This window comes from Mesoplodon densirostris, chromosome 6, assembly GCF_025265405.1.
Source record: "Mesoplodon densirostris isolate mMesDen1 chromosome 6, mMesDen1 primary haplotype, whole genome shotgun sequence".
In the NCBI taxonomy this organism is placed as follows: domain Eukaryota; kingdom Metazoa; phylum Chordata; class Mammalia; order Artiodactyla; family Ziphiidae; genus Mesoplodon; species Mesoplodon densirostris.
Genome location: NC_082666.1, coordinates 70,678,020 through 70,692,106, shown reverse-complemented (window position 1 = coordinate 70,692,106; position 14,087 = coordinate 70,678,020). Strand labels below are relative to the sequence as shown.

The 14,087-nt window shown below is 33.1% G+C and overlaps 1 protein-coding gene across 4 annotated transcripts in view; it reads right to left on the bottom strand.

Annotated features, from left to right (window-relative positions):
- BRD10 (bromodomain containing 10) overlaps nucleotides 1-14,087 on the bottom strand; it is a 108,209-nt gene that overhangs the window by 18,385 nt on the left and 75,737 nt on the right. For 3 of the 4 annotated variants that reach the window (XM_060102182.1, XM_060102184.1, XM_060102185.1), the window contains one exon: nucleotides 7,976-8,065. The exons of the other annotated variant lie outside the window; for it this stretch is intronic. In XM_060102182.1, the coding sequence (XP_059958165.1) occupies nucleotides 7,976-8,065 (90 nt within the window). The remainder of the gene's footprint in view (nucleotides 1-7,975; nucleotides 8,066-14,087) is intronic. 4 annotated transcript variants of the gene reach the window in all.

Here is a 14,087-nt window from a genome sequence, read left to right as displayed (position 1 = left end):
TGCCACATTGCAGTAAGTTGAAACAGTGAGCACTATTAACAAGAGTTAAAATCCAGTTCTTAGTTGAGCAGAGTAGTTATTAAATGTCAAAAAGAATGCCCCAAAGCAAGACTTACCATAAATAAATGAGGATAATGCATTTTCAGATAATTCAGTGATTACAGTCAATTGAAGTTTTGTCTTACCAGCCAGGTATTGTTCTGGTTCACGTTTCCTGTCATCTAGTTCTCTTTTCTTACTATTATTTTGAACATGTCAGTTAATATTTGATTTTTTATAAAGTCCATAAAGTCCTACTCCCAAATAATATATTAACATGTCATTAAGGGAAGTAAAGCAAATGTCTAGAGTGTCTGGTGATCTCTGAATTTAAAAAATGGCTTGAAAATAAAAGATTAAGTTTTCTATAAAAGGACAGGAGTTAGCACAACCAATCCTGATTAAAATTAAAAATGTATCCCCAGGACTGGCGATAAAAAGCTTAAGCTCTAAAGTGAGTTCCTTGAGGATGAGGACTTTGTTTTTGTCTCTGAATTTCAACCAAGTTCCTTGGTATTACGAATAGTACACAGAAAACAATGAGGAAGTATTTGCCTAATGAATAAGACTAGAATATGACAGGTAAAGAAACTTATTTATTTTATTTGTTGTACAGGGTTTCCAAAAGGTTATTTTAATTTTTTGAAAGCTTTAACTATGACAATTTAAAGACAGTGTTTTTCCCCCCACAGATGAGCTAGTTTTCAGTTTTGTTAACCATATCAAAAGATCTAGAATAAGAAAACAAGATACACAATGATGTAATTGCCAAAAACTTAAATAAAACTAATTTAAGGACAATTTACATATTGATGCAACCATATCTACAACTAAAGTCATTAAGTAAGTTAATTAGGGCATATTCCGGATACTGAATGTATCTAAAGTTACTTACACTGTAGTAAAATAGACTTTTTACTCTAAATAGATGGCTGTAAAATAATTTTGATTTGATGCCTCACTGTGAGCAAATGGGATATGGAGAGAAGAGGGAAAAATCCCATAATCCTACACTATAATTGAGTAAAATTTCTTTGTTACAGGTGTTAGAAAATAAGATTAATGTATAATAATTTCTTTGTCTTATATCAAGCTTTTACTATATGCAACTATGATTTAGGGGTTCATATAAATTCATATAAGTGAAGTTTTATACATAATTTGACTATATTTTACCATTTACCTGTGTATTATTTCTTACTATATCTTCAGTTTTTAAGAATGTTTTCCATCATATTTTTAAAAATGAACAAAGAAAATACATATACAACCAATTTATAACTTCATTTCCTATAATGAAGGTAAAAGGTAAATGGTGACCATACTGAAGAGGCCATAAATCATAATGGATTGCAGACAGCTGAGATGGATGTGAAGCTAAGGTCAAGAATTCTTTTAACTATCTGAGAGAATCATAAAGGGTAAAGGTTAATACTGACATTCACAAGTTCCATCAAATACAAGTCTTAATTAGAAATATATGATATGATAAAATGGTCTCAATCATGGAATCTGGCATATGATTTCATTGATTTCTACCTAAGTGTCAAAACATCAACTTGTTTTCTCCCCATAATAAGCTGGCAGCAGCAACTTATTATGAGAGACTAGGGCCCTGAGCAAAAACAGGCATATGCCAGGGTTCTGCAGTCTCTGCACAACTGACATCTGAGGACAGATAACTATTTGCTGTGGGAGGCTGTCAGGTGCACCATAGGATCATTACAATGTAGAATATTTTTAGCAGCACGGCTGGCCTCTATCCATTAAGTGCCAGTACCACCTCTTCAACTATGTGAATCAAAAATGTCTTCAGACATTGCCAAAATCTCATAGCAGCGGTGGGCAGGGGTGGGGTGGGCAGAATCATTACTCACTGATAACCACCGGCTTTTACAAAACTCTGTGACCAAAAACTAGGGTGTCACTACCTCTAATCTAAGCTTCTGATTTCTCTAATGTTTGATCTAGCTAATGCACAGCCTTTGGTTAGGTAAGATAAGTGCTATTATTGTATTATGAATTTAAATTATTTTAAGAACATAATAAGAGATTAATTTTATTCATTACTTGAAATTCCTTTCTAATTCTCTTAAACATGCCTTAAAAAACATGCCTTTTGACATACTATAATTATTATGCATATATTTTTTGGATGTTTAAAAAATTTAACATTTCATGAATACTTCCATGTAGTAACAATAATCTACAAATATTTTATTTTACTAGCCATATGATATACCACTGTGTTAATATTATTGCTTGGTTAGTCATCTCCCTACTGTTGGACATATGGGTTTTTCCCAAATTTCTACTTTTAGAGACAGTCTGCTGAACACACTATTTATAGTATAAATTACTTTTTTGGGGGGTAGGGGAGTAGGGTGAAAAATGGGGGAAAATAAAAGTTAAATATCAATTAGGATTATAGGATCAAAGAGTACAGGCAGTTTTATAGCTTTTCTTACATACTGAATATGAAATACAGAAATATTTGAAGTCTGTCTTAAAACGTGCTCAGTGTTGAGGTGCTTAACTGCTAAAAAGTGTACTAGAAAGACAGGGTATTATATTTAAAATTTTAGTTTATCTATATTGGTAAGACTATTATTTATCATTTCATAATCCAGAAAAGATTTCTTTTCTTATAACTTTTTTTTTTGCCAAATGTTCCCTTTTCCTTATCTCTATACTGATTTTTCATTATCAAAGAAAAAAGACTGAAACCTCTTTGAAGATCTAAATTATGATATAAAACATAAGGAAATTAAGCAAATGCAAGAATAAAGGGGTCACATGAGAAATTCAGAAATATAACCACTTCTGTATTAGCCTGACAAAAATCTAACAAGTTTGATTATTTAGACAGCAAAAATGTCTAATAAACTTCAAATACAATAGGATCAGGCAAATTTATCAATATCTTAGCTCTATCTTTCTGGAAAACCAATAAATTTCCTAAATTAAAAAGACTTCTTTCCAAATAATTAAGCAAAATGCATTTTTTCTCTCTTGACTAAAACCACAAAAAAAACAAAACAATAAAATGTCATGATTTCTCCTTTAGGGCACTAAAAAAATCCTATGATCTAAATAATAATGAGATAGACAAAATGAAAGGATTTTGTCAAACTACATACTTGTATTTATGTCAGTCAGATGGCTGGTATAGCACTGGAGGACGTAAAGGACATTGAGTTCTCTTTGAATAAGCCTTTAAATGAAGTAATGGGATCAAGTGAACTAAAGCAAACTCAGAAAATTAAATCATTTTTTCTCTCCTCACATTATAAATCATAAGTAGAATTAGTTGTCTTGCAAGAATAAGTAAACAATCTAGATTTTAAAAGATTGTAAATCTTCCAGTACAATGAGTAGCTCAATGGCAAAACCTCTAAGAGATTAAGAAACCTTTTTTAATGGAATGTTGACCTGGATGAGGAAATGGAGTAATTCTTCCTTGTTGCTTTGGTAGGAAAAACTATCTAGAAAGGCCCTGCAGAGGAGCTCCCAAAAGCAGCCAGGTTTTTAAACGAATCCACATTAAATCCTCTATCATATATGTAATTTCTATCTTTAGTAAGGGCATTTGTGACAACCCAATGGTTATATGGAATATGCCTTCCTTGTTACTGAAGCCATGTAGATCTGAAAGCTGCTGATGAATAATATTGGGTGGGCCAAAAGGCTCGTTTGATTTTTTCTGTAAGATGGCTCTAGTGGCACTTAGTTGTCTTTTAACTTCCTTTTAAACAATTTTGTTAGATTATATGTGACAGCTGTCATATCAGTGTGCATTTTAAGAAGACAGCCTTTTTTTTTTTGCGGTACGTGGGCCTCTCACTGTTGCGGCCTCTCCCGTTGCGGAGCACAGGCTCTGGACGCGCAGGCTCAGCGGCCATGGCTCACGGGCCCAGCCGCTCCGCGGCATGTGGGATCTTCCTGGACCGGGGCACGAACCCGTGTCCCCTGCATCGGCAGGCGGACTCCCAACCACTGAGCCACCAGGGAAGCCCAAGACAGCCATTTTAATATTGAAGATGGAAGAAAAAAGCAACATTTTCAGCATATTATGCTTTATTATTTCAAGAAAGGTAAAAATGCAACTGAAATGCACAAAAAGATTTGTGCAGTGTATGGAGAAGGTGCTGTGACTGATGAACGTGTCAAAAGTGGTTTGCAAAGTTTCGTGCTGGAGATTTCTCACTGGACGATGCTTCATAGTCAGGTAGACCAGCTGAAGTTGATAGCGATCAAATTGAAACAATAATTGAGAACAATCAACATTATACCACGCAGGAAATAGCTGACATACTTAAAATATCCAAATCAAGCGTTGAAAATCATTTGCATCAGCTTGGTTATGCGAATTGTTTTGATGTTTGGGTTCCACATAAGTTAAGCAAAAAACCTTCTTGACCATATTTCTACATGCGATTCTCTACTGAAATATAATGAAAATGTTCCGTTTTTAAAACAAATTGTGACCTGCGATGAAAAGTGGATACTGTACAATAAAGTGGAATGGAAGAGATCATGGGGCAAGCAAAATGAACCACCGCCAACCACACCAAAGGCCAGTCTTCATCCAAAGAAGGTGATGTTGTGTATATAGCGGGATTGGAAGGGAGTCCTCTATTATGAACTCATTCTGGAAAGCCAAACAATTAACTCCAAGTACTGCTCCCAATCACACCAAGTGAAAGCAGCACTCGCTGAAAAGCATCCAGAATTAGTCAACAGAAAATGCATAATCTTCCATCAGGATAACGCAGGACTGCATGTTTCTTTGATGACCAGGCAAAACTGTTACAGCTTGGCTGGGAAGTTCTAATTCATCTGCCGTATTCACCAGACATTGCACCTTTTGATTTCCATTTATTTCGGTCTTTAAGAAATTCTATTAATGGAAAAAATTTCAATTCCCTGGAAGACTGTAAAAGGCACCTGGAACAGTTCTTTGCTCAGAAAGATAAAAAGTTTTTCAGGAACTATGAAGTTGCCTGAAAAATGGCAAAAGGTTGTGGAACAAAAGGGTGAATATGCTGTTCAATAAAGTTCTTGGTGAAAATGAAAAATGTGTCTTTTATTTTTACTTAAAAAAACGAAGGCACTTTTTGGCCCACCCAATAGAATTGTTTTGACTCTAAACACTATTTTTCACAGTGATATCCTCTCATGAAGGTCAATATTAATATTTCATTTGTCTGGCAATAGTGAAGGAAGCTCACCAGGCAAGGAATAAGCAAAATGGTTATCACTATTACCAAGTTCATATATTTCATTAATAAAATTCCTCAGGTCCTTACTATGAGCCTAATCCTACTAATACGGATACTTGCTTTGTAACTGACAGTGTATCAGCTAGGGTGAGTACGTGGACACACATAAGAAATGACAGGCTGACAATGAAGAGACAGAACAAAAGCCAAAAAACAAGCAGACAAAAACCTTCAAAATAAATAATCTAAAGGCCTATTGGTGAATGTTTAGAGTAACTGAGATCAATAGATTTTTAGGGTATCAGTACAATTATGGATATTCATAATGATCCCTGAGTCATCAAAAAAGTGTTAAATTATGTTCAGTATAAAGGAGGCAGGGAAATTTTTTCATTAAATGATTAAAGGAAGAATTTTAGTACTGAAGGTTTAGGTTTCAGCTTCCTAGAAAATTCAGTTAAGTGGAACCCCTTATTCCCAAATGATGACAAACAAATAAACTGGTATTCTCTAATACTAACATAAAAATTCAATAAAGTGAACTATTACAAAAAAATTTTATCACACTCAGTATCAGCTTTTGTAAAAAAAATAAGGAATGGCACTGAGATGCAAACTTCTACTATTATTTCCTTTATGCTGTGTGGCCATTTCATTGATTGAGATAAGTTGTTCATGAAAACAGTTTTTTAGTCAGGTAATTTAAGGGGAAAGTGGCCTGTATACTGGTAATCTCAATAACATTATCCCCACTAAGTTCAGTTCCAATAATTTCTATTTCTTGAAGAGTAGAAAACATATTTTAAAACTAATATGCAAATATCAAGGGTCATGGACAAGTTAAAAATTTAGAGACATAAAATCTAATCAGTTAAAACCCATACATAACCTAAAATTTTCTGATAAACATGTCCCCAAGGACTATAGAGTCAAATATTTGTATTTTATGTTTTCTTTTACTCTGGTACTTGTTCCTGTGAAGGAAGGCAATATATTTATACCTCATACCACCAATGGAAGTGAGGTGGATGGCTTTACAGAAAAACTCAAGGATGCTTGCAAAAGTCTTTTTCTCTTACAATACATACTATAAATAAGTATATAAGCCAATTATGTTTAAAACTATCCATTAAGAAGAAAACCCTAATTCATAATATGGGAACAAATTAAAATGCATATGTTATTGTCTAACTGCAGCTAATAAAAACCAATTAGCAAATTTACTTAACAGAATTCTGTTTAGAGTCATGAAGTATGGACTAAATGGCTTCTGCAAAAAAACTATAAATAAAACCCTGATTAAAAGACTATTCTTTCCTATTAAAGAATAGAATCAGTCCTTTATGAGCATACATATAAAATATATTAAAAAACACTTTTGGCTGAGGAAAAAATATTTTAATATAGTTTGAGAAATACATCACAGAGATAAGTTTTAAAACAACACTTGGGGTTCATTCCATATGAAGAGATTGCTGATATACTCAAAACAAAGCAAAAAACCCCTCACAGTCTAATAAGGATTCAAACCGTTTTTAATGGAAATAATTGTAAAATATACAGTTTTCTGCATTCTCAGATTATATATTGTACACAATGTGTATTGAACATGTGTTCTTCTTAATTGATGGCTATCAGTATGAACATTATCCCATCTCTTAGATTATAGCTATACTTTCAGGGGTATCATATGAGTGACTTCCAAAATGCTTAAGGCTGTTTTACCACTGTATTAAACGACCTCAGAAGGTTGTACTTTTATGGTACTTTAATTTCCTTCCTTCAGAATGCTACCAATATGTTCTTTCTGAACAGCATATAAAATGACTTTAACAAATCTGCTGATATGAATGAAGCTTGCTGTATCACTAACCTTATTATCATACATCATTCTAGATTAACAGGTTCTGAGCAAAGACCTAAAAATGGTTTCATGACGTTCCTAAGGCATAAAACAAAGGGATTTTTTTAAATGGTGATTGATTTTTTCAATGCTTAAAGCCTTCTCCATTTATTTATTGGTATGTAATTGTGTTTCAAGTCTATAACACAATTATAAATGTCGGTTAAATGGGTATTACTGATTTAATAAATAACATAAATGTTTTACCAAGTGTTGAGTGAATAAAAATAATGCCCCTTATACTCTAGTCTCTCAAGAACAGTAAAAAGTGAAGGTAAAGATTAATTGTGAATTTAGTATAGTGAAAGTTAAAAAAAGATCTTCAGCTGATAAAGGTTCTTAAAAAAGACATATTGTTAAGCATGTATCAAAAACATCTGGGGCAAGATTAAACAATTTACATGTTATTTATGTCAGAGCTAATTGAAATTTTATGTTACTAAGCAATAAACTTCCATTAAAAGCATATAATTATTAATTAAGAATAATTATATTATTATAATATATAATAAGGTAAGCACTACCCAAAAAACTACCAGTCAGAAAACAACCAACCAGTATAGTGGGAAATATCTAAAACTATACCTGATATAAACCAGGCAAACAAAATTAATTTACTTGCCCCAGCACCATTTTTGTGTATTAAAAATGAAAACTAGACCACATAGGAGAAATAAAGGAAACAATGTTTATTTTTCATTGCAAATTTTTATGTAACTCAGGACAACAAGATTTAAAAAGGCTTTAGGAAAAAGCAGGAATAAATTTTAATGCTGACAATAATAGATAGAACTTTTGGATCAACACCTACCGATTTTTTTCTACTGTTTTCCAGATCTTTGAGTTCATTCTCGATTTTTGTGATTAATTCCCTGAGTTCATCAAGATTAGTGCAAATAAGCTAAAATAAAACACAAAAACACAGCTTGATAACACATAATATAAAACACCCAAAATGTGGTAACAGAAGTTGTTTTAACACACACTGAATTCACAATTATTTGTCTTTGTAACAGCAAAATGCAAAGAAAGCTCCACAGTTTATATTTTAAAAGGTATTTACTTGTTATGATGTATGAACTTCAGGCTTTCACCCCACATCCCCACCTTTCAGTTTGCTTTATAATCCAGGTACTTTTTTTTTTTTTTTTTTAACATTCTTAACTTTCAGCCCAGAATGACAAAGATCTGGAAACTCACCCTAGATTTCACAGGTTACTGAATCACCTTTAAGAAATGCTTCATCAAGCAGTCTCCTAGCAGGTGAATAAATGCACCCCTGGAGAACTATCATTTTACCTTTGCTTTGGTTGCTAACTATACAATTTAACAAATTGCATTACTGCTGTTGGGATTGCTAATAAAGAGGGACTTCAACTATATGAATATATTCAAAGAAGTTAATAAAATTAAGTATACATTCTTAATATGATCTTCTTAGTAGTCCTTAATAAAACCATCTCCAGAGATAGCATCTATTTCCTTTCATAATTGTGTGGCTCATTTAATTTCACCTTGGAAATGCTGGCAAATGGCCAAAACACTTGGTCTTTAGTTATTAATTAATAATCAAACTAGTTTGGCTTAATTACTAAAGATTTAAACAGTGAAGTGTCAGCAACAATAACAAAAATATTAGTAACTACATTTTAGTTCTTGTAAAATTATACTGAATTTTTCCAATTTGTTCGATACATTTTATTTTTTTCTAAAATAATTTAAGCTTATATTTTAAAAAATCTGTTGTGAAAAAGAAATAGAGAAGATTTCTAAAAGAGAACTGCAACCACATATAGAGGAAAAGTTTTAGATTAATGAAAATCTTGTAATGTTTATACTGTGTGATAATGAAAAAAACCCCACTATACTTATAAAGCTACTAATTCATCATTAAATTTTTATCAGTCCCATGTTTCTTACATTCATTAATTTCTTGTAAGGGTGTTATTTTCCTAAAAGGTATATTTTCTTTTAAAAGAAAACAAACAAAAACAACAAAAGCAAAAGTAGGTTACAACAAGATCATTCCTCATGACTGTGTGACAAAAATGAGAGACTAGGAGCACTGACACTTTCTTTATCATTAAGTTGAACCATATGAAATTGCTGATATGCCTTTGTTCTACAAAAATGGCAACATGGTTCAACCTAATAGACAAAGAAAAAGTTATCACAGATAATATAAATTATACTTAGTATTAACAATTGTTAGAAACATCTACATAATTTCAAACTCACAGAACTGACAAAGCAGGGAAAATATGTATTTAAGTAACCCAAATTAAATAATTTCAGAGTAGAAAACAGTATTCGATGATGTAGTAGGACAGTGCAGCTGATATTTATTACACACTATGCATTTCCATTTGCCAAATCTAGAATTATGGAAGAAATGCTGATGGTTAAGCAGTGCACTAGCTAATTATATAAGTGCCTCTAGAACTAGATAATGTCTTCAACTTCTATCAGTAAAGCTTCAGAAGCACGTTGGCCCTACACCAGGTTTCTAGAAAGTACTCAATGGGAACTAAACTTCCCATTGTATAATCTATTATGACTACCATGTCAAACTTGCCACAGAGCTTGCAGATGGTTACACCCTTTTCACTGAACTTGATGTATTAGTCAATAGCACACCATGGATTTCTCATTTGCACATATGGAAAAGCTCAGAGGAATTTTCACTTGCATCTCAGCTGTCTCATTACACATGGAGTAAGGGTACATTTTGCATGTATGTTGTAGAAACTTATGGTAACATTGAAAACATATACCCCTACACCTGACCACATCCTAAAAAATTTAAGATCTTTTAATTAGCAAGCAATTATTTATACTCCGTTTAAGGGAACAGATACCACAGTTCTGAAGTCAAATCAGGAATGATTTCCACAGCTTAAGAGCTATAAGTAAGCTGTACTACATCAGTGCTTCTCAAACCTTAATGTACTTAAGAAGCACCTGGGAATCTTGTTAAAAGGAGGTTTTTGATTTAGTAGGTCTGAAGCAGGACATAGGATTCTGCATTTCTAACAAGTTCCCAGGTATGGTCTGAAGATGACATTTTTAAGCAACAATGTACTAAACGATTATGAATTACAAATCTGCATGGCTACGGAAACATGCTGGTAGTATGGAGCTAAATGAGTATGAAAACTCAAAAAGATGAATTTCCAAACAGGGGATGGAATAGTGAATTAAATGCACAAAGATAAGACAAATGTTTCTTAAATGACATGACTCAAACATAAATTTTGCTGAATTTGAGGGTCAAAATATTTTTAGCAACATTTACTTTGAGGTTATCTTAAAATAACTTAATATCTACAAGACAATTTATACTCTCTTTATATACTAATATACACCTCTCTCTACATATATATGTAATACTTAATATATATACCCAAAATATACAGTCAAGTTATTAGAAAATTCTTGTATGGGAACATAATTCTAATTTTATTACCGATATCAGGGAAAAATAATTTGATTTATGCCAATTCTGTCATATATACACTCTATTCCTTCTCTCTACAAAGTAAGGAATAGAGTGTGGCATATGTGTGGCCTTTAAACTCAATTCATTTTCAAATGGTGCTTTTAAAAATACAATCAATCCAATAAGAAATGTTCATCTCAATAAGGGGAACAGATGCATTATTTGAACAAAGCAAAACAGCTTATTAAGACCCCCTTCTCATTACCTTAAATTTGAAAAAAATATCTAAGGCTTGGTGCCTCCAGGGGTGAAAAGTAAAGCTCCATAGCAGCTTGGATTACAGTTGGGTCACACTGCCAACATTCATAAGAGAAGGTTTTCAGTCATACTGCAGAGGTTAGAAGAAGAGTTTTATCCCCCAGGAAGAACCTCTTCAAGGATGTCACACTTTCCCTCAAATTAACCTTTCACTTGATGCAACCCATGAGAGAGTCACAAAATCATAAATCTTAAGAGTTGAAAGGAACTGCCCAAAACATGTGATTTGGTCCAAACCTTGGCAAAGGCTAAAAAGGTGTATCTCCAATTCATATACAAGCTAGTTAAAATTAACAGAGATAAAGTAACCTAAGATGACACTCATAGAGAAAACCATGGAACCTAGGACTCCTCCTCCTACTACTAGATCATATTCTTTAAGGGTTCCCTCTAAACAAAATAAAACAAAAAAACTAACAATAATTGAACATGTATTATAGTTTTAGGAATTAATTTATACCTAAGCTTTCATTTCTATTAAATGGTAAATATTAAAAGGCCCTCTCTCCAACTCAAGGAGCAGAAGTGTGTGTATACAGTGGGGGAGGGGAGGTCCTATAGAGATTGAAAGAACTCCATGACCACATCTCAGAAAAATTACAAAGTAAATTATTTCTTATTTTATCACTACTTCAAGCTAGATATTATGCCCTTTGGGTATAAACTCAATAGGTTTGAGAGGTATTTACTTTATTGGTTCCAAAAAGGACACAAGTAAGGTAGCATACAAAAGTAAAAGAATATAGTAAATTACATTAAAAAGCAAAAGGAAAACAATGCGAAGTCAAAATGAATAGGTCCAAATAAAGTGGATCACATTTACTACCATTCTAATAAAACACTCCAATAATTTCTTTAAAAAATTATAAGTAAAACAATAAATGCATGGTGCAAATTCAAAATCTGTATTATATTTAAAATAAAATTATATTGACATCTGTTAAAACTATGAGGACAGGAAAATTCCTTCTCACTTCTATGATCATCATATCAGCAATACTGACTACTTCAAAACCTGCAAATGAAGATATCATGTGTGACATGACAAGTAAGTCTGATTAACAAGTTAAAACATTTTTATACCACTATATGATTAAAACCTGATGTTTCTCTCAATGTACTATATATAAAAATGGAAAAAATTTTAAGGGGAAAGTAAAACCCCATGATGTTAAAAGTGAAACAAAAAGCTGAAGTTGAAAATACTCATTTTATTAGGATACATTTCACAAGAATGAAGAACAAATGAGAAGGATAAGGATGTGTAAAGAAAAATATTTTTTTTTAAAAAAGGTAGCAATTCAAAATAACAATACAATTAAAAGGTCCTTAACTCAGTGAAGCAGTTAAACTCTAATTTTACTTTTGGTCCCAATTTGTCACACTGAAGGTAGTACTTTATTTCATATCCCTTAGTTTCTCCATTGGTTAAATGGAGAAATAGAGTTTTTTCAGAGGTATGTTGGATCAGTGAGTTTATGCTTATGTTTAAAAATACTACTACTATGTAAGTCTTAGTCAACAGCTGGATTGTGGATTTCCTCTGCAAAGGAACCTTTCGAATAAATCACACATATGGAATAGGAACAAGAACACATGACATGAAAGATTTTGATTACCAACAAAAAGCAGAGTCATGGTAACTAAGGCTTCTAAATTATTTTAAAGACTTATCTTATTGAGACTTGACAAACTAAGCTTTAAGAATACTTTCTGGGACCTTCAAGATGGCAGAGGAGTAAGACGTGGAGATCACCTTCCTCCCCACAAATACATCAGAAACACATCTACATATGGAACAAATCCTACAGAACACCTACTAAACGCTGGCAGAAGACCTGACTTCCCAAAAGATATATATATTTTTTATCCTTTGTCTCTTTCTGTGAGTGTGTATGTGTATGCTTTTGTGTGATTTTGTCTGTATAGCTTTGCTTTTACCATTTGTCCTAGGGTTCTGTCTGTCCTTTTTTTTTTTTTAAGTATAGTTTTTAGCACTTGTTATCATTGGTGGATTTATTTATTGGTTTGGTTGCTCTCTCTTTTTTGTATGACTTTTTAATTTTTAATTTTTAATAATTTTTTAAAATTTTAATAACTTTATTTTATTTTATTATTATTTTTCTTTCTTTCTTTTCCTTTTTCTCCCTTTTCTTCTAAGCCGTGTGGCTGACAGGGTCTTGGTGCTCCAGCCAGGTGTCAGGCCTGTGTCTCTGAGGTGGGAGAGCCAAGTTCAGGACACTGGTCCACAAGAGACCTTCCAGCTCCACGTAATATCAAATGGCAAAAGTGCTTCCAGAGATCTCCATCTCAATGCTAAGACCTAGCTCCACTCAACAACCAGCAAGCTACAGTGCTGTACACCCTATGCCAAACAACTAGCAAGACAGGAACACAACCCTACCCATTAGCAGAGAGGCTGCCTAAAATCATAATAAGGTCACAGACAACCCAAAACACACCACCAGATGCGGTCCTGCCCACCAGAAAGACAAGATCCAGACTCATCCAACAGAACACAGGCACTAGTCCCCTCCACCACAAAGCCTACATAAACCACTGAACCAACCTGAGCCTCTGGGGGCAGACACCAAAAACAACGGGGACTACAAAGCTGCAGCCTGTGAAAAGGAGACCCCAAACACAGTAAGTTAAGCAAAACGAGAAGACAGAGAAACACAGAGCAGATGAAGCAGCAAGGTAAAAACCCACCCGACCAAACAAATGAAGAAGAAATTGGCAGTCTACCTGAAAAAGAATTCAGAGTAATGATAATAAAGATGATCCAAAATCTTGGAAATAGAATGGAGAAAATACAGGAAACGTTTCACAGGGACCTAGAAGAACTAAAGAGCAAACAAACAATGATGAACAACACAATAAATGAAATTAAGAATTCTCTAGAAGGAATCAATATCAGAATAACTTACGCAGAAGAACAGATAAGTGACCTGGAAGATAAAATAGTGGAAATAACTACCACAGAGCAGAATAAAGAAAAAAGAATGAAAGAATTGAGGACAGTCTCAGAGACCTCTGGGACAACATTAAACGCACAAACATTCGAATGATAGGGGTCCCAAAAGAAGAGAAAAAGAAAGGGACTGAGAAAATATTTGAAGAGATTATAGTGGAAAACTCCTCCAATATAGGAAAGGAAGTAGTC